Source organism: Lissotriton vulgaris, chromosome 1_1 (assembly GCF_964263255.1).
Source record: "Lissotriton vulgaris chromosome 1_1, aLisVul1.2, whole genome shotgun sequence".
NCBI classification, from domain to species: Eukaryota; Metazoa; Chordata; class Amphibia; order Caudata; family Salamandridae; genus Lissotriton; species Lissotriton vulgaris.
The window spans coordinates 1,673,911,829-1,673,935,343 of NC_141685.1; the positions used below are offsets into that span (position 1 = coordinate 1,673,911,829).

Here is a 23,515-nt window from a genome sequence, read left to right on the forward strand (position 1 = left end):
TAAGCAGTAGGCATTCCATTGGCAGTGCACACAAAATGTGGTGAACACGTACAAATAGGCATGTTTGTGTGTGTTTGGAAACTGTTTACACTTTGTTTCCCATACTGGAAACTAGTGCTCGTACACTCATTTACAAAGATGGAGTCAGTGGGTTTTAAACATGGTAAGGGGGCGCCACAAATTGCGCTGGGCTGTAGGCCAAGGGGTTTCTCCACAGGGAACAGAGGCTTACCCTCTGAGAACAAAAATGATAGTCCTCCCAGCTCAGAGTTTGAAATGGAAATATATAAGTGCAGGTACTCACTACACCAGAGTACCTGTTTACTTCTGATACATTCAGTTATTCTCCATTTTATACAAAAGGTGGTGCAGAAACCAATAAGATATTATCAGCTACCTTCAAAGTTACTAGAAGATAGAACAGCACATAAAAAAACCCTGGCCGATATTCACAATCAAGGTGCTTAACTATTTCAAAACAGCTGCCTCTGCTCAATCTATGGATAGGTACTGCCTACCTAACTGCTCAGGGTAATCTTATACTTTGTAATACTTCCAAGATGGAGGCAGGTCATGCAAGTAAAAGCAACACGCTTTCATCCACATTGCAGCTATGAGGATTCTGCGAGAAGAGAATGAAGACGTAAAAATACTTTAAAGTAACCCTAGCCAGCGGCTATATCAATTTGGGAGTGTTAGTCAGGAGTTTAGGTTGATTGCCAAGTATGAGTTTTCAGAAAACTTATGTGAGTAGGTTTGCAATGAGTTAGTAATCGTGGATGCAGCCAACTCAATTGGGTTACATGTAGGAGGATTAGTAACTTGTAAAGCAGTTTGAGGAATTAAATTTACCAAAACGTACTGCATATGTCCTTCATGGTGGATGGATTAAAAAAGCATTATTCACCACCTTCCAATCCATACACCGAGAGCAGTCCCTTAAAGGATGCAGCCTCTCTGATCAACAGAATAAAGTTGATATGTTTTTCAAATAACTAGCATATTTTAAAAACACACAAACCTGAGAAAATAAAACAGGGCTACTTAGGATTTATTCAGGGCCCAAATGTTAAACAACATTCTGAAAGAGTCTCACATTCATCAACAGGAAAGTACGATGGAGAGAGATATCGGTTATACATACATACTCACGAGCAAATAAATTTGTTATCTGATATAATGAATCAGTAGTAAAAGAGGCCATGGAATCAAATTTTTTAAAAGATATTCTGGTTTCCAGAAAGTCATTAACTATTAAGAGTTGGCCAATATTGGAATGTACTGGCCCAGAAAAAATCAGCAATGCAATGAGGAGAGCTGCATAGAATGAATTAAAGCATCACTGTGTCTGTCACGTCTGATCATTCTGGCCTTAGCATCAATACTGCATCCTGAACTACAAATATGTTTGCAACCACAACTAGACACTTTCAGGAACCTGTGAAGTCAGTGTCTACTGACTGAGAGTGCAATCATTTGTACTTACTTTGGGTTGTGGGTAGGTTCCCAAAAGTAGCTTTCAATCTTCCAGCCAGCCATTCGAGGCTTTCTTGCAGATTAGCCAAGGCCTTCAGGTCACTGACGTCATGCAAGATTTCATTCTGAGGGATCAGCTTGTCTCCGAGGTTCCCAATAAGCACTTCCGACTCTTTGGCAAAGGCGGCCCTAGGGTACAGAATAGAGACATACATTATACTTTGCGAGAGGCGGGAAGGCACCAACTCTGGCGCTTATTCTTGATGGCTGGAACATTCCCATCATCAGTAGTCACAGAGATGCTATCTGAGCATCTGCATGGGTTAATAAGGTAGCCAAGAAGAGGAAGTAGTTAAAGGGAATTTGAGTACAGAGGTGAGTTGGTAGAAAAGGAGTTCTGCTGATAGCTGGGTGCAGATTGGTTTAAATGACAGCCAAGGAGAAACAAGCTAGAACAATGGTCAGATTCTGTCATACTCTGAAAACTATTGTCCTTAATTTAGAAATATTATTAAGTGAATCCATATTGATGTGTTTTCCACGTGTTTGTGTTTCTCCTAAATCTTTCTTGCTCGATGCATAACAATGGGACATGACCCCTCACACACACCCAAAATGTCCTTTGCAAAAGTGTCGCTGGGAAGTTGGGTCAGTAGATCCCACAGCACGGAGCAAATGGTCCCTTGTTCGAAATACCGTAGGGCAAGTGTAGGCAGTTGTTTCTTCTCTACTTACGGGGAAATAGTACAAAGAAGTAACTGCTGTTGGGATGGGACAAACGGCCCACCCGACAGACGCCACTATGGCACTGTAAGTGGTTGGGTGAACTTCACAAACTGACAGGCTTTAGGCAGTGGGATGACATTGGCATTTCGACCATAGGGGACGTGATGTCTAGGGGAGACCTGAAAACATTCCAAGCCTTACAGGGAGACTTTGGCCTACATAACACTCAGTATTACAGATACACACGGCTAAGGCACGCCTGGAGGGCGCAGAACATTGTTCTGGCAGACATCCCAGAATACGCCCCTTTAGAGGGTAGGTTATTGCAAGAGCAAATAGGGAGGGGAGCAGTGTCCCTCACGTACAGAACACTAACCAACAACACACTGGGAACCCTACAAGACCTGAGAAACAAATGGGAGGCAGACACGGGGGAGATGGAAGACCTGGACTGGGAGATGGTGCTTATGCACCCTCGTGAGGTGACGATTAAGTCCAGACTCCGTCTCATACAGCTGAAGGTGTTGCATAGAGCTTACTATGACAGGGTGCGACTGTACAGAATGGGGAAGGTCCTGGACACTGCATGCCTTAGATGCCACCAACCAGAGGGGAACTTCTACCACATACTTTGGGGCTGTGCAATCATACAGGAATACTGGGAAGACATATTCGGGGAATTGGATGAGGTCCTGGGAACTACTCTACCACGTGACCCAAAACTAGCTCTGTTGGGGTTGACGACCGAAGTCGACTTGGCCCGCCCTTTGATCATATTCCTAGTGCTGGCATTGGTGGTGGCCAAGAGAGACATTGCTCGGCGCTGTGGAGTGGCCGAACCGCCAGGCTTAGAGGAATGGAGGAGGGGGCTTGACCTCTATATGGCGGCCGAGAGAGTGACATATAAAGCCAGGGGCTGCCCCAAAAAGTTCCGGAGAGTATGGACTAAGTGGAGGCAATACCACGGACTAGAGTGAACGCACATGGGACCTGAAGGAGAACTTTGTTATGTTTGATATACGCCCAAAGGTGGAGACGGAGATTGGGCCTGTTAAATGTCTTACTGTGGGACCCTGTTTTTCTCTGGTGGATGTAACTTTAACAGCAAAGGATAGACGGACTTTGGGGTGGGGGGGGGCATAGTAGGAGCTGTTTTTTAGGGGATGTTTTTTCTTATTACATTGGCATTCGTCACCAGCTTTGGTTAAAACTGTACTGTCGTTTTTGATATGTGAATAATCCTAATGGGCAAAAGAAAAGTTGCGGTACTGACGGATACTGGCTGAATGTTGGCGCCAGCCCGTGCCCTCCGATATTCTCAGATGATACGCCCAGAGCAACAAGGGGGCGGGTATAGTAGGAGCTGTTTTTTAGGGGATGTTTTTTCTTATTACATTGGCATTCGTCACCAGCTTTGGTTAAAACTGTACTGTCGTTTTTGATATGTGAATAATCCTAATGGGCAAAAGAAAAGTTGCGGTACTGACGGATACTGGCTGAATGTTGACGCCAGCCCGTGTCCTCCGATATTCTCAGATGATACGCCCAGAGCAACAATAAAAAATTTATTGGAAAAAAAAAAAAGAAGTAACTGCTGTTGAAAACTCAGCAATTGTAGACCAAAGGTGTTTTGGTTCTTCATAGTACTTGCAGTGATCATGAATTTATCAGTAAGATATCATCCATAAGAAGTTATTTGACAGTTGTATTTGCGTCATTCAGCACTGGCAGCTGCATGTCGCACACGTCTAATCAGGGCCAGGCCCCGTAGATATGCAGGTACACTGTCTCCAGCCTCACTCACCCTTGCACTTGAATGGTAACCAGTGATTTCTAGCATAGGTGGTACTTGTCCATATTTTGTCGTGTATGCGAAAGGGACCAATGTCGAGCAGCTGTGCTTGCCAAGTTTTCTATATTTAGTCACGGTAAAGTTTCTAACAGTTTTGAACTATGGAGAAAATACTTTTTACCTCATGACAATTTCCGTTTGGATGGGTAAATGTTAAATATCAAGTGAAAAAATGATGAGCAACCGCTTGGATAGTGACAATATGTTCATAGAAAATTTACACTACAGCTTTCGCAAACAAACAAAAGGGTGAAGGGTTGCTGTGGTATTACACCTTCAGTGGATGGGTTTTTGAGGTCATCATGGAAAGCAATGAAAGGCAATAGCCTCCAGGCTGACTGAATGTGAGTCTCAAAGGAGAGGAGCCTGTGAAAGAATGGGGTGGTGGAGGTACGCCTGGCTGAATGAATACAGGTTTACATGGCAATGTTTATACCTTTACCCAGAAGAAAGACTTCGTACTTAAGTTTAACACCCAGGAGGCTGGTACAATACTCAGTCTTGCTGATCGTTAGAGAACTGATCAGGGTTTTAGATGCTTGGAAGGGGAAGAGAGATTTTTGAATGCTCAGCAGCACCTAGAAGCTGGAGGCTGCGGCAGAGATACAGGTAGATAGTGGAAACAAACTGCTAAGGAGTCAGAGTGACAGCAGAGGTGTACATGAATGTGGATGGAGTATCTGAGGCAAAGGATGCCAAAAAGGTGTTAGGCATGACCAAACGGTCAGTCATCCAGTGCCCTAATGCACCTGGACAGATGTTTGAGACTGGAGATTAGGAGAGAAAGAAGGAAAAAACAGATGAGTGCATCACCAGTAATAATATGGGAAGACAACTGAAGAGAATAATGTCAAATGAGAAGCAGATTGGACCGAGGGCTGAAACTGGAATGGGTAGAGAAGATAGCGGGGGCATTGAGCAATAGGAGATGGAGCAGCTGCTGCTGGAATGACAGGTGGAAACCCCAAACATTACTGAGCTAGAATGTCAAGTACTGTTAGTAGGATTTCATGACCGACCCTGGTGAACATCAGAGAGTTCATGAAGATCGAGGAAGGGAAGTATGGTTATGATGGACAGAGGGGTGCAAGTTCGAAACATGTGAGGCAGCTTCTCCACTGAGTGCAGCGCCAGGGAGCAGACTTCAGAGATGCGTAGAGAGCAGAAATGTTTATTCAAATACTATTCTACGTCATTCTCTGTGGAGATAAACATTTCTTTAACTGAGCATATTTCAGGGAGGCATCTCTTTTAGCACTTAAGAGTTTTTTAAGACTACTGAGCAGGCCGTCAATCTGATGGGGCTGGAGGCCATCTCTACCCTGGCGAACTGCGTGCTTTATTCTCCGACCTACAACGCTTAGCGGGGGCGCTTTTTCTGCAAGTACTTCTGCCAACATGAAAATGCATACTGACAGGTCACCACTGTCATGGCAACCAACACCGCATTTTTTTTAGTATTTCAGACGCAAATGCCCAAAGCATATTAGAACCTGTAATACAAAAAAACAATGTCCCTGACTAACAGGGAGTTTTTTCAATGGAGAATTTTCCTGGCTGGGTCTGTAATGCCTCGCAGCTAAGCTAATGTTGGCAATTTGTTAGTGTTTACACAATCACCAAGTGTAAGGAAACATGCGCATATCCTTGACTATCTAGAATGGGAATGCTCTTCGTGGTGCAAATTAAGCTGACCCACTCTGAATCTTCCCTGAGGTAGGATGCACATCCTACTTTTCAAGAAACTGAGTACCTCAATTCAGCTCTTTGGCTAGATTTTCAAGACCCCTCTTGAAACCGGTGGAGCTGTCTTTCCGCAGAGCCACTCTGGAAGCCGGAAGGAAACCGACTTGTAGGTATTAAGTGTACAGCAAAGTAAGAGTGAAGTGCTTCCAAAGTAGTCCCCCATCTTTCCGACTGAGTTTTCTGAAACCCATTCTTGTCACAAGGACAAGATGGCGGCCTATACACAGTGACATTTTCAATGCAAGCCTCTGAATGAACAAAATCCCCACAAGGGGCTGATGACGTGCCAGTGATACAACAGGAACGTACCTTTGTTTGCCGTGTCATAGTACAAGTGGTGTGGCACCCACCTTGAGAAATACAAATGAATGCTAACAGAATGTACAGAGGGGTGGCACTGGTTAATGCCAGCCATGGTTTTTGTAGGTTCAGTCTTCTGAACCTGAATACCTGTGGGTTTCACACCATCAAAGGGAAGACTGGGGAGACATTTACAAGGCGTGACTTCAGGGCTCTAGACTAAACCAGGCTCATTTGACAGAGGCCCAGGCCTCACCAGGAGTTTAGGAGCAGATGTGCACGACCCAGCCATGAGACTGGCGCTGTTGCCACTGCATCTGTGGAGTTTGTGTAGTGCGAGCAGCATGTAGGAAGCAATGACAGTCCACAGTGGAGGAGTGTGGCTCAATGCTTAGAGCGGCAGACCTTGATGCAGAACGCTGGCCAGGGACCAGGGTTCGATTCCCGCCTCGGCGGGTTTCGGGCTTAAATTCCACTGACCGGATATTCTCGCCTCAGTGCCGAGTCTAAGCTTGGGTCCCACGCTGCAACTCTGGGCAATAGCTTGCTTAGTCTCCACAAAGGCCCCCGATGCACAAGGGATGCCTGGTTTCACCATGGGATGCCCAGGAGTGGACACCCCACAAGGAAAAGCCAGGAGGGGTTCCCTTGTGGTAGGAGTACAAGCGCCGGGATGCCTCCGGGTCACTGTTCGCGCTATACAAATACGCCACATTTACATTTACAATGACGCAGTGGTGGGGTGAGAAAATGTACAGCACGAAGGCTTTCTTCTTCCAGACAGCTCCTTTTAGGTACAGACCCACATACATGCAGGTCCTCATCCTCATCCATGCCGTACTCATCCTTTCATCCTTCTAAGGTGGGGTGAGGTAACTCGTTACTTGCAGTGCTAAGGCAGTGCGCAATTACACAGGCATTCGAGGCACAAAAACACAACTTCCAGTAATCGTTTCAGAAATACTTCGAGGTCAACCAGCCGTCAAGATGTGGATTGTCCTCCTGCCGCGTCATTTTTCGCTGTCAGTAGGTTATCTCTCCCCCCCTCCCTCCTAGTACCCAAACGGTAGCCACCACCACCCAACATTAATCCCAATATCTTCCAGGCTCAGTCTTCCAAACAATTTATTCTTCTGGCCGGCACATCCAGCTTCTGTCTTTACTCTGTCCCTCCAATCATAAATGCGTTGATAAAGCGCAGGCATGAAAATCAAGATCGTACGCGCCCCCCGCGCCCCCGCCCCGGGATGCGGCTGGAACAAAGCCAAGTGTCCACATCAATACTGAGCAGGGATGATGTGCCCTTGGCAGCGGTTCTGCGCTCACGCGCCGCATTTTCACAGCCAAGAAAATTAGCGCCAATTATCCTGTAAGCAAACTGTGAATACGAATCAGCTCGCCGGGTGGAAGCGTCGAGGGAGCCGAGCTTACAGAAAGGGGTTATCACAATATCTTCACCTGGTCCCTCCCTGGGGACGCTGCACGCGCGCTCAGGGAGTGAGGGTGAGCGGCTCCGAGGGAGGGTGTTAATGCGTCAAAGAGTTCTTCCAGCAGGGAATTAAACGTTTAGACAAGCGAGTGGTTGGTCGCTTTCCAAACTCTGCTGCCTCCGCATTTCTAACAATAATGGTTTTCAGGGAGAGGGAGTGTGTGCTGTCAGTGGAGAAGCAGCATCCAGACTAGTGAGTGTCCTGCTAGGGCGCATGACACTTTTCAGCCAGTGGCATTGGCCTGCTGGTCTTTGGTTATTGATTAAGAACAATACAACCAATCAAGGATTTATAAAGCGCTGCAAACCACCCAGGAGGGTCTCAAGGTGCTAAAGTTGTTAACTGCTTTCTTTTTTTGGATAACACGAGAGAAAAGCAAGGCGAAGACACTCAAAACACAGGGGAAAAAACAAGGAGAAAGCAATGAATAAGAAGGTACAGAGTGCTCCGTTTGTAAAATAAGTGTAGGCCCAAGGTTTTCTTAAGAGCTCAGAGCTAAAGAAAGCCAGGGTTGACAAATTCTAGGACTGCCTCTACTTAATCCCACTTCTTTCTTTCACCACAATACACTTCCCGTCTCTTATCTCACTTATTCAGGTTATTTTTCACTCTAACTTCTACATCCTTCTTCTTTTCCCATTTTTTCCTTACTTTGAGTAGAAGTCTGATGAAAAATAAGTCATGGTCCACAAAAAATGAGTGATAATGCCCCCCCTCCCAGTTGCAACCACAGGTACAAATTAAACACAGTTTTTATATGTTGGTGACAACAAACAAGCATTTACAATGTAATGGTCTCAGCATTGTTAACACCATAGCTGCGCGGCCGATTTTGCGGAAGTGCGGCACTTCCGTAAAATGGGCGGGGCCACGTCGGCCATTGGCCGACGGCAGCACCAGCGAAGTAGCGTTGCCGTCGGCCAATGGCCGACGGCAGCATGGAAGGGGTTAAAGTTAGAGCTATTGGCATTGCTCATGACATTATTTTTATTTATGTTTTGGTTTTTAACCCCTCCCCTGCTGATGACGGAACCGCTCCGTCATCAGCTACGGTTGGGCTGTGTTGATGACGGAGCGGTTCCGTCATGGCCCGGCCGCCGCGCCTGCGCGGCGCTGATTTCGCGCCTGCGCGGCCGTTCTAATGAGCGGGGCGGGTCATGACGGAACCGCTCCGTCACCAGCACAGCTCAACCGCGGCTGGTGACGGAACGGTTCTGTCACCAGCATGCGGCCGCCGAGCGGCCGCCCCACCCCGTTAGCGCTGCGGCGGAATAGCCGCCGCAGCAAAAGGGTTAAAACATATAAATAAATGGCATTGTAATTTACAATGCCAATAGCTTAATCGTTCGCAAATGCGAGACCTATTGCATTTGCACCCACTCAGAGCCACACACACAAAGCCACCCACACACACATACAGAGCCACCCACAAAGTCATTCACTTGGAGCCACCCACACACATACAGAGCCACCCACACAGAGCCACCTACACACACACAGAGCCACCCTCACACAGAAAGAGCCTTCCACACATAGAGCCACCTACAAAAAAAGCTACCCACACAGAGCCACATACACACACACACAGAGCCACACACACACACACACACACACACAGAGAGCCACACACACATACAGAGCCACACACACACACAGAGCCACATACACACACACACAGAGCCACAGCCACACACACAGAGCCGCACACAGACAGAGCCACACACACACACACACCCAACACACACACACAGAGCCACATACACATACACAGAGCCACACACACACACACACACAGCCACACACACACACAGACAGAGCCACACACAGAGCCACACACAGACAGAGCCACACACACACCCCAACACACACACACAGAGCCCAACACACACACCCCAACACACACACACAGAGCCCAACACACACACACACACACACAGAGCCCAACACACACACACACAGAGCCCAACACACACACACAGACTGGATGACTTCTACACGCCCACCCTCCAGCTACGATCGACCAGCCTCGCCCTCGCCGCCGTTTCAGGCATCCGCAGAGCCACGGCCGGAGGAAGATCCTTCTCCTACCTGGCAGCCAAGACATGGAACTCCCTCCCCATCCACCTTCGGCTAACCCAGGACCATCTCTCCTTCAGGAAGCAACTCAAGACCTGGCTTTTCGAGCAGTAACGGACCCCTCTCCCCCAGCGCGTTGAGACCCTTCCGGGTGAGTAGCGCGCTATACAAGTGTTATTGATTGATTGATTGAGCAGATTTAGTATGGCGTTTTCTATATGTTTCCCAAAATTTCCATAAGATAAGCATGCAGCTGTTTAACAAGAACACCATCGAGAACATGGTCTGTAATCCTGCAGCAAATGTACGCCTTATTGGAGTTGACATTTTGTTATAGTTTTGTGTAAAAATAGAAGACGGTTAAAATAGCGTGGATACGTGTCTACTTGTGCTTAAAAATTTCAAGTTGCTTTTTTTTAACAGGTTAAATGCGTGTATTCTCTGTCTGAAACAAGACACTAGTTCCACCACATTGCTTACTAGTTATTATTAATGCCAGGGTTGCCAAACACAGTTCCCTACCTCTTGAGGAGCAACACATGTACTTATATAGTTATTTAATTGGAATTTCAGACATTTACTTTATTTATAATTGGTGTTTGCTTCATAACGTTTGTTTGAAAGCGTAGCTAAGCACTTTCTAGGCATGTTTCATGTATCCAAGGGCGTACTTACAATTGTCTTTCGTTGAAGGTGGAAGGGATGAGAGAGGACCGCTCTGCTCATCACCTCCGGCCCTGGCTTATTGCAGCACCCCCAGGGATTCGTGTTTTTCCCACACTTGTTTTTTGCTTGTCAATGAAGTCACTTGGTGAGCTCACAGGCCCAGGGGATGGTGTTCCATCAATATGCGGCACACACTCACACGCACCCTTCTGCTATAAGCAGCCGTTGCCTTCGATTCTCTCTTGAAAGGCAGCGGCTTAAGACTAAACACCAGAAGAGCTCGATTATTGGGCCTAGTAAAAAAAATGGCCGCCCTGACTATCATACAGATATTACATTTGTAAACGATACAACGCGTGTCCTTTGATTCCTTCACATGAAACCTCTGGCCTGCACCTTCTAAACACTGGCAAGACCTGTTTAGGGCTATATTTAAACATCAGCATACCTGGCAGCAATAAATAACAAATAAGAATGATACATCTTCATGCCGGACAGATTAACACCATGCCACGTAGTACTAGGAATAGCAACCGTGGAAGCCCGCACATTTACCTGTGATCCAAACTAAGGCAGAACCATGTTCCATTGACCAGTGACAACTGAGATGAGGAATTACACCAATAAGAAATACCCACTGCATTACCAGTCCAAAGCCCTCATACAAATATGATCTTTTCCCCAACTAGATCAAAACACCAAGCAGTAGCCAAATGTATGAGTGATGGATGTGAAGAGCATTTGAACAGCCAACCCCCCCACCCCCCCTAACCCCCCCCCCCCCCCCCCACTCCCCCCCCCTCCTCCCACCCCCAGCAAGACTTACCAGTGCTGGGAGAGCCCAGCCGGTGGTACTGAGTGCCAGCAGCCCCACCAGTGCCAGGGCGTGCATGGTGGCAGGAGGTTCCGAGACAGCAGGAGCTCTGGTGCCGTGTGCCAGGCAGGGTGGGCGATGCTTCGTGCCGCTGGAGTGGTCGAACGTGTAATATAGGGTGACCAGACATCCCGGGTTTCCCCGGACGGTCCTGTATTTTTTTGCGAAGTGTCCCGACACTTTCTTTCAAAGTTCAAACTGAATAAATGTCCCAGTTTTTTAGTTGTGGCTGAGCTGAGCAATACACACTCGTGTTAAGAAGATGTGCGCATGCTCACACTGCTCACTTCTCACTACTGGAGAAGTTACAGCGTGACGTCATGCCAGGTGAGGTAAAATCACTTACCCGGGGTTTAAAAGAGTCTTGTGTCAGGCGGTCTCCACCTCTCCTGACATTATGTTGTTATGTGTGTAATTTACTTTAAAAAAAAAACTCTGTCAAGGAAGCGTTCAAGCATTTACCGTCGTGGCTTAATGACCAGAGCGGCCGAGTTTTGAGCTGGAGAGCCAGGTTCGAGTCTCGACAGGGTCGCTCAGTGTCCTCAAACTTGCTTCTCCCTTATATGGCTCAGATAAGGCCCTGGAGATGCTGCCCCTCAGAGTGTGTGTTTACCATACCCCCAAGGGCAGGCCAGAGGCGCTGTAAACAAAAGACGCCGGCCTTTTTGAATTCAAAAAAGCTTAATCTTTATTAATTAGGGGGGGGGGGGGGTGAGAAGCTGAGCAATGCCTTATACCCGGCCGGGGGTAGGAAGCACAGGGAAAGGTGAAGAGTCGTTAACTAGAAAGTCCTGCTGATTTGAAACAAAAGAACCAGGACTTTCTTCTGGCGTCACTGGGTCTTCCTCTCAGCTCGGGCCGGGTGAAAACTCGGACTGCAACCTCATGCACTTCCCAGAGCGTGCCGTGGTTGAGTGGGCAGGGGGTACCCATGGCTCGGCGGGAACGGAGCTGGCTGGTGGGACTCAGCAGCATGGCCAGCATGATCTTCTCGCACCCTGGTGGGGTAGGGGTTCTTCCGGTGCTTCAGATTGTGGGTGCACCTACAGTGGCTGCTTCATTCTTTTTGCAGAGGTATGGGTGCCATCTGAGAGAGGTGGAGAACGCGTTTGGCGTAAAGGACGTTGTGCAGACACTGAGCACAGCCATAATCAGAAAACAGAGCGATGTGACGGATTGAAAGCGTGGGAAGCCAACATCATGCAGTGGAGGGAACAGATGTGCACAGATGTTGAAGGGAATGATATATCGCAGCACAGTAAGGACTAAAAAAGAAAAAATCAGGGGAGGAGGCGATGAGCTGACTGATCTTTAGAAACATGTTTGTAGGACTGTTGAAGCAAGTGTTCTGCATCGCCTGCGAAGCAAAGCGTGATCGACCAGAATGAGGAAAGTACTGAAAGGCTCTGACAAGTTGCATGTGTTCCCACTGAGTCTAGAAAGATTGAGTGGACACGTCATTAGGGTAAAAGGGTGTTTTAGGGCTGTTTACAATTTCAGGAATGTGAAGACGCGTCACAAATTGCAGCAAAATAAGCAAATCCAGTCAAAGGACTGGCACTTTCTCAAAGTACGTCCTAAAAACTATTTCTGAAAAGGGGGCACACTTTCACTACTACATTTTATAAGCGGGATAGCAAGATAAGCTTGACCTTGGATAACAGAACAAGCGTGAAGACTCTGAAAGTGCCCACATGACGGGCAGCTCTGACAGATGCGCCTCTGTGCTGAAGCACACCTTTACATACACGGACACACATGATTCGGACACACTCTGTGATTAAAAAGACATAAATGCAAGGCTGCGAGCTGACGTGAAGCCTACGACCTCCCCTTACATGGTGATGTGGAGGCAGCAGGTGCAGCGGGCGGCCCGGCAATGACAAGTGCGTGTGGGCTGCAGCAGGCTGCCAGCTGCTCCCGCGCCGTTCGGGGAGGTGGGTTGGTGGGTGTCCGCATGACGTACTGAGGAAATACCCCGGCCCCCAAATGCGCCGCTGGGGGCGGTAAAACAGCCCGGACCCCAAAATTCAAACACCTCCCCCTTATTTAATGCTTCCATGCTGATATTTCTATGCATTAGGCCAAAAGCAATCTTCCCACGACAGAGGCCAGTATAAAACGTTACCATGAAGTCAAAAAAATGTTTTATGGACTGCTCCGCGACATTGCATTTAAATTATATTTATAGCCAGCTTACTGATTCTAACGGGGAGTTACAAGGATGGTAACGCAGGAGCTTTTCTCGCGCACCGGCGTGGTGTATTGGAAGAAATTAATGTTGGCTAAATGGACTCGGGTAGGAAGGGCAAAGCGACGAAAACAAAAAAAGCGAGGCAGAGTCTGCTCACGCTGCCTGCACGCGCCAGTCAGCCCTCTGATTGGTTAATAAGGAACACCAATCAGAGAGCTGACTTGAGCGTGCAGGCAGCGCGATGAGGGGCGTGCTCTCTCCCAATGACGCCAGGGAGAGAAAGAAGAGGAAAGAAAAGCCCCCAAATCCGAAAAAAAAGGGCCTTAAAGGGAGTGACGCCCCTCTCCTCTAATTGCTGGCCAGCATTTACGAGGCCAGCCAATGGAGAAAAGGGGCGGGTTCAAGCCCCATACTAAGAAACATTAAATCTCCGGACGAGACTGCGCTAGCGCAGCCTACGGTCCTCAACCTACAACACGTTATGCCATTCATGCGGCCTCACAGCACATTTGATAATTCGTTAACCATGCAGCTCAAAAGTAAATGTGAAAAAAATAAGAGGTTTTAATATTTAGTACTTATAATCATGCAAACCTAATGTCCAAGTTGTTCTCAATGGGGACAGAGGAAACTGAGGGACAAGTGTAAGAGCTTCAAGGCCTCAATTTGATATGTGCTTGTGTGATGCCGACATTCTTACTGAGATGTGCTACACATGTGGCCTTCCTTAGGGCTCCACGTTGAGCCCTACTGTCTTTAACATCTATATTACTCCTCTTATTAAAGTTAATCAATACTATGATCCATCCTTAATTTCATATGTAGATAATACTTGTGCCACATCTGATCTCGATGAGGCTATATTTATACCTCAGCATAAACTTTCATAAATGCTTATCTGAAGTAGCTAGTTAGATGAATTCCAACTGCCTGAAGCTGAACTCATAAGATGGAGGTACTAGTTGTAGCTGGCCCATTTTTTAACTGGTCCTCAACGTGGTGGCCCTCCAATCTAGGTCCCACCTTCATCCCCTGGCATACTGTCAAGAATCTGGGTGCCTTTTTGACTCCACCCTTTCTTAGTTCAAATTCAAAGAGCTACATGAAGCTGCATTTATTATATACAAGCTCTCTAGAAAATTATATATTTTTCCTCCTGCAGTGGTCCGGGCGCTTATCTTTTCACACCTGGACTATAGCACCTATCTTTACTTAGTGGCTCCCTCCTATCTTGTGGAACAGCTTTTGATCGTTCAGAATGCTGTAGCTGCTTTGCTTTTTAAACTCCTTTGTTTTTCCCCAATATTGCCTCATTTCTAGGTTTTGCCTGTTGACATGGCATGTACTGTCGCTGCAGGGGGTATTGCTTACTATAAAGGGCTTGGAGCCCATGCCTTGCTTACCATTAACTGGCACCACAATTGGCCAGCACATGCCAGGTGTCACTTCCTTTTCTGTCTGTGAAGTGTGGACCAGGCTCAGATGAATTAATCCTAATTAGTATCCGTCCGCTGCTTGTGCGGTGAGTGAGGTAATATTTCTTCTTCCTATCCAACCCCGTGTCTGTGGTGCTTCTGTGCCCCTACCATCCACCCCTTATCGATGTTGTTTCTTCTCCTCCCACCCCAATATCTGAGTGAATTGTCATAGAGCTTCCGAATTTTCAACTCTGGAATTTCTTTGGTTTAAACCTCTGACAATCCGTTCTGTTCACCTCTTCTTACAACAAGGTGATTGTTAATACAATTCTCTGTCAATACTGACTACGTCTGCTGCTCCTGTTTGGAAAAGGCTAATGACATTTGTAGCTCCACAACACTACCACGAGCTGGGACCATCTCTGTTATACCCAAAGGTACAATATATGTTGCTTCCTCACCCACTAGCCCCTCCCGGTCTAAAACGCATTTATTTGTAAACAAACCAGTTTTCGCAGAAGAGTTTCACAAACTAACAAGCTCCCATATCGGATCAAATGCATCAGAAGTTTATTTAGATCATAGCACAAGATAATTGGTAACATACTGTATTTGTATTATAACTGGCTTTGAAGTGCTATAGGGCAATTCAGTCACAACTTGGGAGACTTTTCATACCATACAATGCCACTCCACACCACACAATGCCACTCAACTCCATGCGACACAATGCCATTCTGCTCGACAACACACAATGCCACTCCACAACACATGAAGCCACACCACACAATGCCACTCCACTCAATCCCACTCCACACCAAACAGTGCCACTCTAAGCTGCATAATGCCACTCCACACCACACATAGGCACTCCAGACAATACCACTCTACACATGCCACACAATTTGACTTTACTCTAATTCACACAAAGCCACTTCACTCCAATCAACACCAACATTGACACTCCACTTAATGTCACTCCAAGGCACAGAATGCCACTTGACTCCTCGCACTGCCACTCGAATCCCCACAATGTCACTTCACCCCATGCCACACAATGCTGCTCCAATCCACTCCACACAATGCCATTCCATGCCACACAGTGCCACTCCACACAATACCACTCCACACCACATTAAACAATGCCGCTCCAATCCACACCACACAATGCCATTCATTGCCACACAGTGCCACTGCACACAATACGACTCCACACCACATCAAACAATTCCGCACAATGCCACTCGATTGCAACCATGGCACCCTACTTCACACAATGCCACTCAATACAATGCTACTCCCCTCAATGCCACCCACTCCAATCAATGCCACCCAACTCCACACAATGCCACTTCATTACACTCAATGCTACTGCATGCAATGCCACTCTTGACTACACAATACCATTCCACTCCAAGCCACACAATACCAATCCACAAAATGCCACTCCATGTTATTTAACTACATACATTTGTACAAAAATGTAAACACCCTTTGTTGTTCTTTTTGATACATTAATTTGTGATCTCTTTAATTGATTTCTATAATTCATATATCTGAGGCCACTAATCTGGGCACTAATAATCGGATTTTGATAAATTAAAATTGGACTATTTTTAAATAAAATCCCTTGAAGGCACTGTTACCTGATATAAAATCCCACACCACTCGTCAGTCTACGCCACACAAAGCCACTACATGCCACACAAGGCCACTCCACTCAATGCTACTCCATTCCATACAGTGCCATGCTGCACAATGCCACACCACTCTACACAATGCCACTGTAAGCCGCTCCATCCCATGCCACTCCACTCAATGTCACTCTACTCCAATCCACAGAATGCCTCTCCAGTCCACACAATGCCACAACATACCACACAATGCCACTCCATTCCACACAATACCACTCCATTCCACACAATTCCACTCCATTCCACACAATTCCACTCCACTCATGACACTGCCACTCCACTCAACGCCACTCCATGCCACTCCACTCCATGCCACACAATGTCACTCCACATCACACAATGCCTCTCCATTAAATGCCATTCCACTCCACACAATGCCACTCAAGGCTATTCCACTCCACATATTGCCATTCCACTCCACACAATGCCACTCCACTTATTTTTTAATAATGAGACGCTTACTACCCCTGACAAAGAGTTGAAGAGCTTTGCGGAATGCCAATACATTCCACACCTCACAATGCCATTCCACGCCACACAATACCACTTCATGCCACACAATGCTACTCCACTCCAACAAAGCTAACAGATCAAACATAGACGTTGACTATTGGTTTTGCCAATGCTTGTTTTTTGTTTACACTGGCTTCCAGTGCAGAGGTGGATTGTATTTAAAAGACTCTGTTTCTGTCACTGATCTTTCAATGTCACTGGACCACATCATATTCAAGCTAAACGCACGATCTAGGGCCCTGCATGTTGATTATGTCCTAGCACTGTTACTTTTCTGTTTATCCCCAAGACTTGCAAGACCAGAGCAGAGGCGGTAATTCTCCTACTTGGAATCACTTTCTTTCTGCTCTCTGCAAGGAAAGTAGCTTCTCTGTGTTTCGAGAACAAGCTAAGAAAAAGTGTTTCCACATTGAAGAGGTCTAAAGACCAGAGCAGAGGCGTTCATTCTCCTAATTAAGGAATCACTTTCTTTCGGCTCTCTGCAAGGAAAGTAGCTTCTCTATCTTTCGAGAACAAGCTAAAAAAGCATTGAAAATGCAATAGGTCTCGCCCTCATTTAAGTTAAAGAATTCGGTTTGTAATTAGGTGGCTTTTTAGCTTTGCTTTTATTAGTGTTTTTCAAACTTTCATGTACATAACATGCATATGTATGCATTTATGTATTTATATATATATATATGTATGCATGCATTTATATTTGTATTTATATAGATATGCAGATGTGTATATATATATTTTTATATATTTGTGTGTATGTATACACATACATAAATGCATATGAATATATATATATATATATATATATATATATATATATATATATATATGTGCATATGTGTGCGCATAGAGAGAGGGAGGTAGAGGTAGGTAGAGGCAGAGAGAGGTAGAGAGGTAAATAGTAGAGAGGGGTAGAGAGAGGTAGAGAGTAGAGAGTGAGTAGCGGAGAGTGAGTAGTAGAGAGTAGTAGAGAGTGAGTAGTAGAGAGTGAGTACTAGAGTGTGTAGTAGAGAGCAGTAGAGAGTGAGTAGTAGAGAGTAGTAGAGAAGAGTGAGAAGTAGAGAGAGAGTAGTAGAGAGTGAGAAGTAGAGTGAGTAGTAGAGATTAGTAGAGAGTGAGTAGTAGAGTGAGTAGTAGAGAGTAGTAGAGAGAGTAGTAGAGAGTGAGTAGGAGAGAGTAGTAGAGAGTGAGTAGTAGAGAGAGTAGTAGAGAGTGAGAAGTAGAGAGTAGTAAGGAGTGAGTACTAGAGAGTGCGTAGTAGAGTGAGTAGTAGAGAGTTAGTAGAGAGCAGTAGAAAGAGAGTAGTAGAGAGTGAGTAGAAGAGAGAGAGTAGTAGAGAGTGAGTAGTAGAGTAGAGTAGAGAGTAGTAGAGAGTGAGAAGAGTGTAGTAGAGAGTGAATAGTAGAGTAGTAGATAGTGAATAGTAGAGAGTAGTAGAGAGTGAGTAGTAGAGAGAGAGTAGTAGAGAGAGTAGTAGAGAGAGAGGCTCTCAAGATGAAACCACGCCTCTGTCTCCGAGGGACATCTGTGTCATTGCCTCAGGGCAGCAGCTTTAAAAGAAAAGAGCGGAAGTGAAAGCACAGCAAGGCCAACAAAGGGAGGGGCAGGGCTGCTAAATGGATTGGAGAGGAGATGGGGGGGCTTTTCGTTCACTGAGCACAACTGTGCCTTGGCAGGGGTTCACGTCGAATGATGCAGCTCGGGAGTACACGCAAACAAGCCCCACAACGGTACCTTTATGTTCACTAGCGCCATGTACATTTGTAGCCACATCATTGACACAGCAACCAACTCTCGGTCTGGTCAGCAACACGAAATGCCTCAGAGAGCACGGAACGTTAAATAAAAAAAAATGCGTACCACACATTAATAAAATAACCGTTTGTGGGACTGATGTGGAGGGAAGGGGGATAGATGACATTACAGCGTGACAGGAGCTGAAAGGAAAAGAGGTGAAATCGCGAGAAAGGGGAAACAGGCGAGAGATTGGTATTCTGGTAGACGTCAACATTTAAGCTACGCGTCTCTAAGATAGACAGAAGGAAGGGGAAACAAATAGTGCTTCCCCAGTAATTAAAGGCAATAGTGTAACGCAGCGGGTAAAAGATCCAATCCCGGTGGGCGTGCCTAAAAGGAGACAGGGTAGAAACAAGGAAGGATTAACATGCCTTCAGTGCAATCATTGCACTGCCTTTGGCATAATTTGTGACGATAAACGACGCGTAAGAATGAAAGCTGAAGGCGGAGCAGGGACGAGGATTCTGGAATCGTATCGATTCCAAGAAGTCACGTATGACGAGAGCAGCGCATGCGCTGCTTACGTCAAGTCGAGACCTAAAAAAACATTTGTTTCCACATGGAAGAGGTCTACAGTTTGTTTCAACTTTGTTTTTCTTTCTCTTAGCGTAGCACCAGGAAACCATTCTAGGTCTGCTCGGAACCGGTGAAGTTCGGATGATCGGCTGCCAGACGAGGGTCTATCGGGCAGGAGCTCTTCCCGATCGTTGCAGTCGTTCACTCTGTCGTCAGGACCTCTCCCACTGGATCCACGTGTCGCTGATGGGCCCCACGCTTGGGACGCCAATTGTGGAAAAAGCAGTTTCAATAGATGACCTTTAGACGCTGCTTGGCGTTAGTCGCCTCTCATACCACTCGAGGATTTAACAAATAAAGAGACAGGCGCTGGAAACTGGAGAAGCGGGAAACGAAGTTTAATTCCGTCGGAACAGAACACGTCAGATCAGACAAACAGGGTATCGTCTCGAGGTGCTCTAACTGCATCTCTGAGGCCTGGCCTCTTATACACAGGTTTATGGTTTTATTGCAGTTTATTACATGTAGCACATTCTTGTAAATACTTTGATGTACGGAAAGACATCCTCGGAATCCCCGCTTCAGGCCCGTTCCCACACATATCTACAGTAGAAGTCCCCACCCCGATCTCAGTAGGTGATGACTATCGCACAGCTGGACATTCCGCCGGTTCCCGGAATGTGTGCGATCGATCGGATCTCATGGGGTGGAGGCATTGATTAATCTTAGCTGCTTTGAAGAGGGGTGAGTTTTTACAGTATGAGCAATAAACTACATCCGCAGGGCTAGGTGATGGCCTGGGATCAGTTCGGACAAACGGGAACGGAGGAAGGGGGTCTTCAAAGGATTCGTGGTCATGAAAGGGATGGAGGGAGGTGTTAGCCGGGTACGGGATGTGGTTCCGAGGCAGGGCCGTGCTGAAGGGGTGGTTTATGGCCCAAGCATGCGAGTGCGTGGGCTGTCAGTGCGCGGGGGATGCTTGCGAGGGTAGAGAGACGCGCTGGCGATCGGCAATGGGCAGAGAGGCCATGGTACTCAAAATGGCTGCTGCTTACACACACGCATGAGCCTGGAAAGGGGACAAGATGGCGCCGATAAGGTTTACGCTGCAACCTAGATTTTAACACCCAGGCCGCCTGCGACTCAAATCACCTGCTGCATAGATCATGCTTCAAGTTACACTACAGGCCTCTTTCTGTAGCATGCAAGCTCCAGACCACTGGCTGCAGGATGTAAGCATCAAACTTGTAAGCATCAGGCATGTGTCATACCTCCATTTACTAGAGCACGTACAGGCCTCCTGCTGAAGGAAGTGAGCCTCTAGCCTAGCCTCCGGCTGGAGGAATTGACCCTAAAACCTCCTGTTACTATTGGAATCACAGGCCTCTTGCTTAAGCGTACAGGTCTCAATCCACCTGTCGAGGAGATGGGCATCGAATCACCCTTCTGCAGGAGTTTGCGCATCAAACTACCTGTGGCATCTGTCATACTTCTAATTACTTGTGCAAATACCGGCCTCCTGCTGAAGGACACGTGCCTTAAATTACTCCCTGAAGCAGTTGAGCATCAAAAGACCCGCTGCTTGCACCAAGCCTCTTGTTACTAGTCCAAGGTCTCCTGCTGAAGGAAATGAGCCTGAAGCCACCTCCTGCAGGAGTTGAGCTTCAAACCACATGTGGCGTGTGTCAAACCTCCAGTTAACAGTGCAAGCATAGGCCTCCTACTGATGTATAAACGTCCTGAACCACCTGCTGGTGAAGAGGAGATTCAAATCGCCTCCTGCATGTGTCATGCCTCCAGTTACTTGTGCAAGTATAGGAACACGCCTGCTGCCTATTTAATGCCTCCTGTTACTCATGCAAGTGCAGGCCTTTAGCTTGTTGCATATTTTGATACTCTGTTACTGCAAAAAGCAGTCCTCCCCCGAAAGACGGGAGCTTCGAACAACTTGCTGCAGGAGTTAGGTGTCACTCACCTGCTGCACAGGACAGGCCTCCGATTATTGTTGCAAGGACACAGGATCCCTACAGGTGGACGATACACTTCATGAGCCACCTGCTTCAGGGTAAAGACCCTGGGCCACGTGATGTAGTGTAAGGTCTTCAGTTACTACTGGAAGGATTCACGGCTCCTGACCAGTGGTTAATTTGTAAAATAATAGGTGCAGGTGCTCAACGATTTTCTTGGAAGCTCACAGACGGCGTTGATGAATGCGGGGATTGTTGAATGCAAAGGCTGTGTAGTGTTGATCCAACCTACTGTCTCTTTCGACCACAATCAGACACCCCTGCCTCTTTGTTTCTCCCCTGCAGGTTATTTTTAGTCTCTGTTTTAACCTCTTGGCACTGTTCTTCTGTCCTTCTATTTCTCGCCTCTTTGGTGTTTTTCTCTCTCTATCTCTGGGTCAAAATCTGAGGAGAAAAAATAAGTGATGGTTCCAAAAAATTAGCGCTGGTGGGCCCCAACTGCAACCACCGGTTCAAATTAAGCACTGCTGAAGGTGAAAGATGCACACCTCCGACCTTCTGAAGCACATTGGGTACCTAAATGCCTGTTATTTAGGTTGTAGGTTTACATTTACTAAGGTCCTAGATTTATTTATGGAGGATGAGGACATCGAAACCATGCTGCAGGACAGAGTCTCACTCCGTACTAAAAAGTATCACTAGACTGCATATTATTAGTATGGATTTGTAGAGCGCATGGCTCCCTAGGGCTTCCCAGCGCTAAGAAACACCTAGTTGGGTGGGACTGGGAAGGTCCTAGAGGTATTGTTTAAACAGCCATGGTTTAATTGCTTTACTGAACTGCAGTTCTTTGTCTAACATTCAAAATTCATGTAGCAGGGAGTTCCAGAGTTTCGGGACTTGGTGGAAAAAAGATCTTCCTCCCCACCGCTCCCTTGTGGCCTTAGTTGGTTTTAAGAATCCTTCTGAACTTGATCTCAAGTACCTATTAGGAGTGTAAGGTGATAATAGACTTTATTTTCCTGGAGCCCCTGTTGTGTAGAGCTTTGTGCGTCATGATCAGCACCTTAAATTTGACTCTAGCCTCTACTGGGAGCCAGTGTAGTCCTTTTAGGTGTGTTTTTACCAACCCCGAGCGAGAACACTGCACAGCAGTCTTGCTGTCGCATTCTGGACCCCTTGCAGTCTGTGGGCTACATATTTCGGTACCCGCAGGAATAGTGCGTTTCCATAATCCAGCCGTGAAGTGACCAAAGAGTGGACTACTGTCTTCCTATGCTGCATAGGGATTCAATCTATGATCTTCTGGAGACTTCTTAAAAGTCCAAAGCAGGTTGCTGCGACTTTCTTGGCTTGTGTCGCTATAGAGAGATCCTTGTCTAGCCAGAAACCCAGATTTTTGATAATGTCTTTAGGTACAGAAGGGCTACCTAGACATTCCGGCCAGTTTATGGAAGGTCTGGAGATTAGCTTGTTCCCAAGGACCATTAGCTCGATTTAGTCACCGTTTAGTTTTAAGCAGCTTTTTGTCATCCATTCCTTGACTCTTTCCATACAGGGTGCTAATATCTCAGAGGCTCTACTGTTTTTTGGGTCCAGGGAGATCACCAATTGAGTGTTGTCGGCATAAGACGTCATGAAGATGTTGAATTCTTGGAAAATCTCAGCTAGTGGCTCCATATACAATTTGAACAGTGTTGGGCTTAGCGAGGAGCCCTGTGGTACTACACAACTTATTGATATCATCTTAGAGAAGGTACTATTCTCTAAAACTTGAAATGTTCGTCCCTCCAGGAACAATGCTAACCACTTGAGCATAGTTCCCTGTATCCAGATGGCCGAGAGTCTCCTTCCTAAAATGTGGTGATCTACAGTATTGAAGGCAGCACTCAGGTCCAAGAGGAGTAAAGCCGCTGATTTCCCCATATCTAATGATACCCTAAGTTCCTCCACTACCACCACCAGGGCGGATTCTGTGCTGTGTTGTGTCCAGAATCCCATCTGGGTTGGGTGGAGGCATTGGTTCGTTTCTAGAAATTCCGCCACTGATCTATTAACATGCTTTTCCATCAGCTTACTCACAAAAGGCAGCAGGGAAATTGGGCGGTAATTAGCTAGTTGTGATGGGTCTGCGTTACCCTTTTTAGGTCTTGCCCGATGAGACATTTAGTAAATGGCTTTTAAAAGTGCCACCAGAGACTTTTGATGGCCTA

At 46.6% G+C, this 23,515-nt stretch overlaps 1 protein-coding gene across 2 annotated transcripts in view; it reads right to left on the bottom strand.

The window, feature by feature from the left end:
• EXOC4 (exocyst complex component 4) overlaps nt 1-23,515 on the bottom strand; it is a 1,827,849-nt gene that overhangs the window by 390,564 nt on the left and 1,413,770 nt on the right. For both annotated transcript variants that reach the window (XM_086918922.1, XM_086918920.1), the window contains exon 14: nt 1,487-1,665. In XM_086918922.1, coding sequence (XP_086775048.1) covers nt 1,487-1,665 — 179 coding nt within the window. The remainder of the gene's footprint in view (nt 1-1,486; nt 1,666-23,515) is intronic.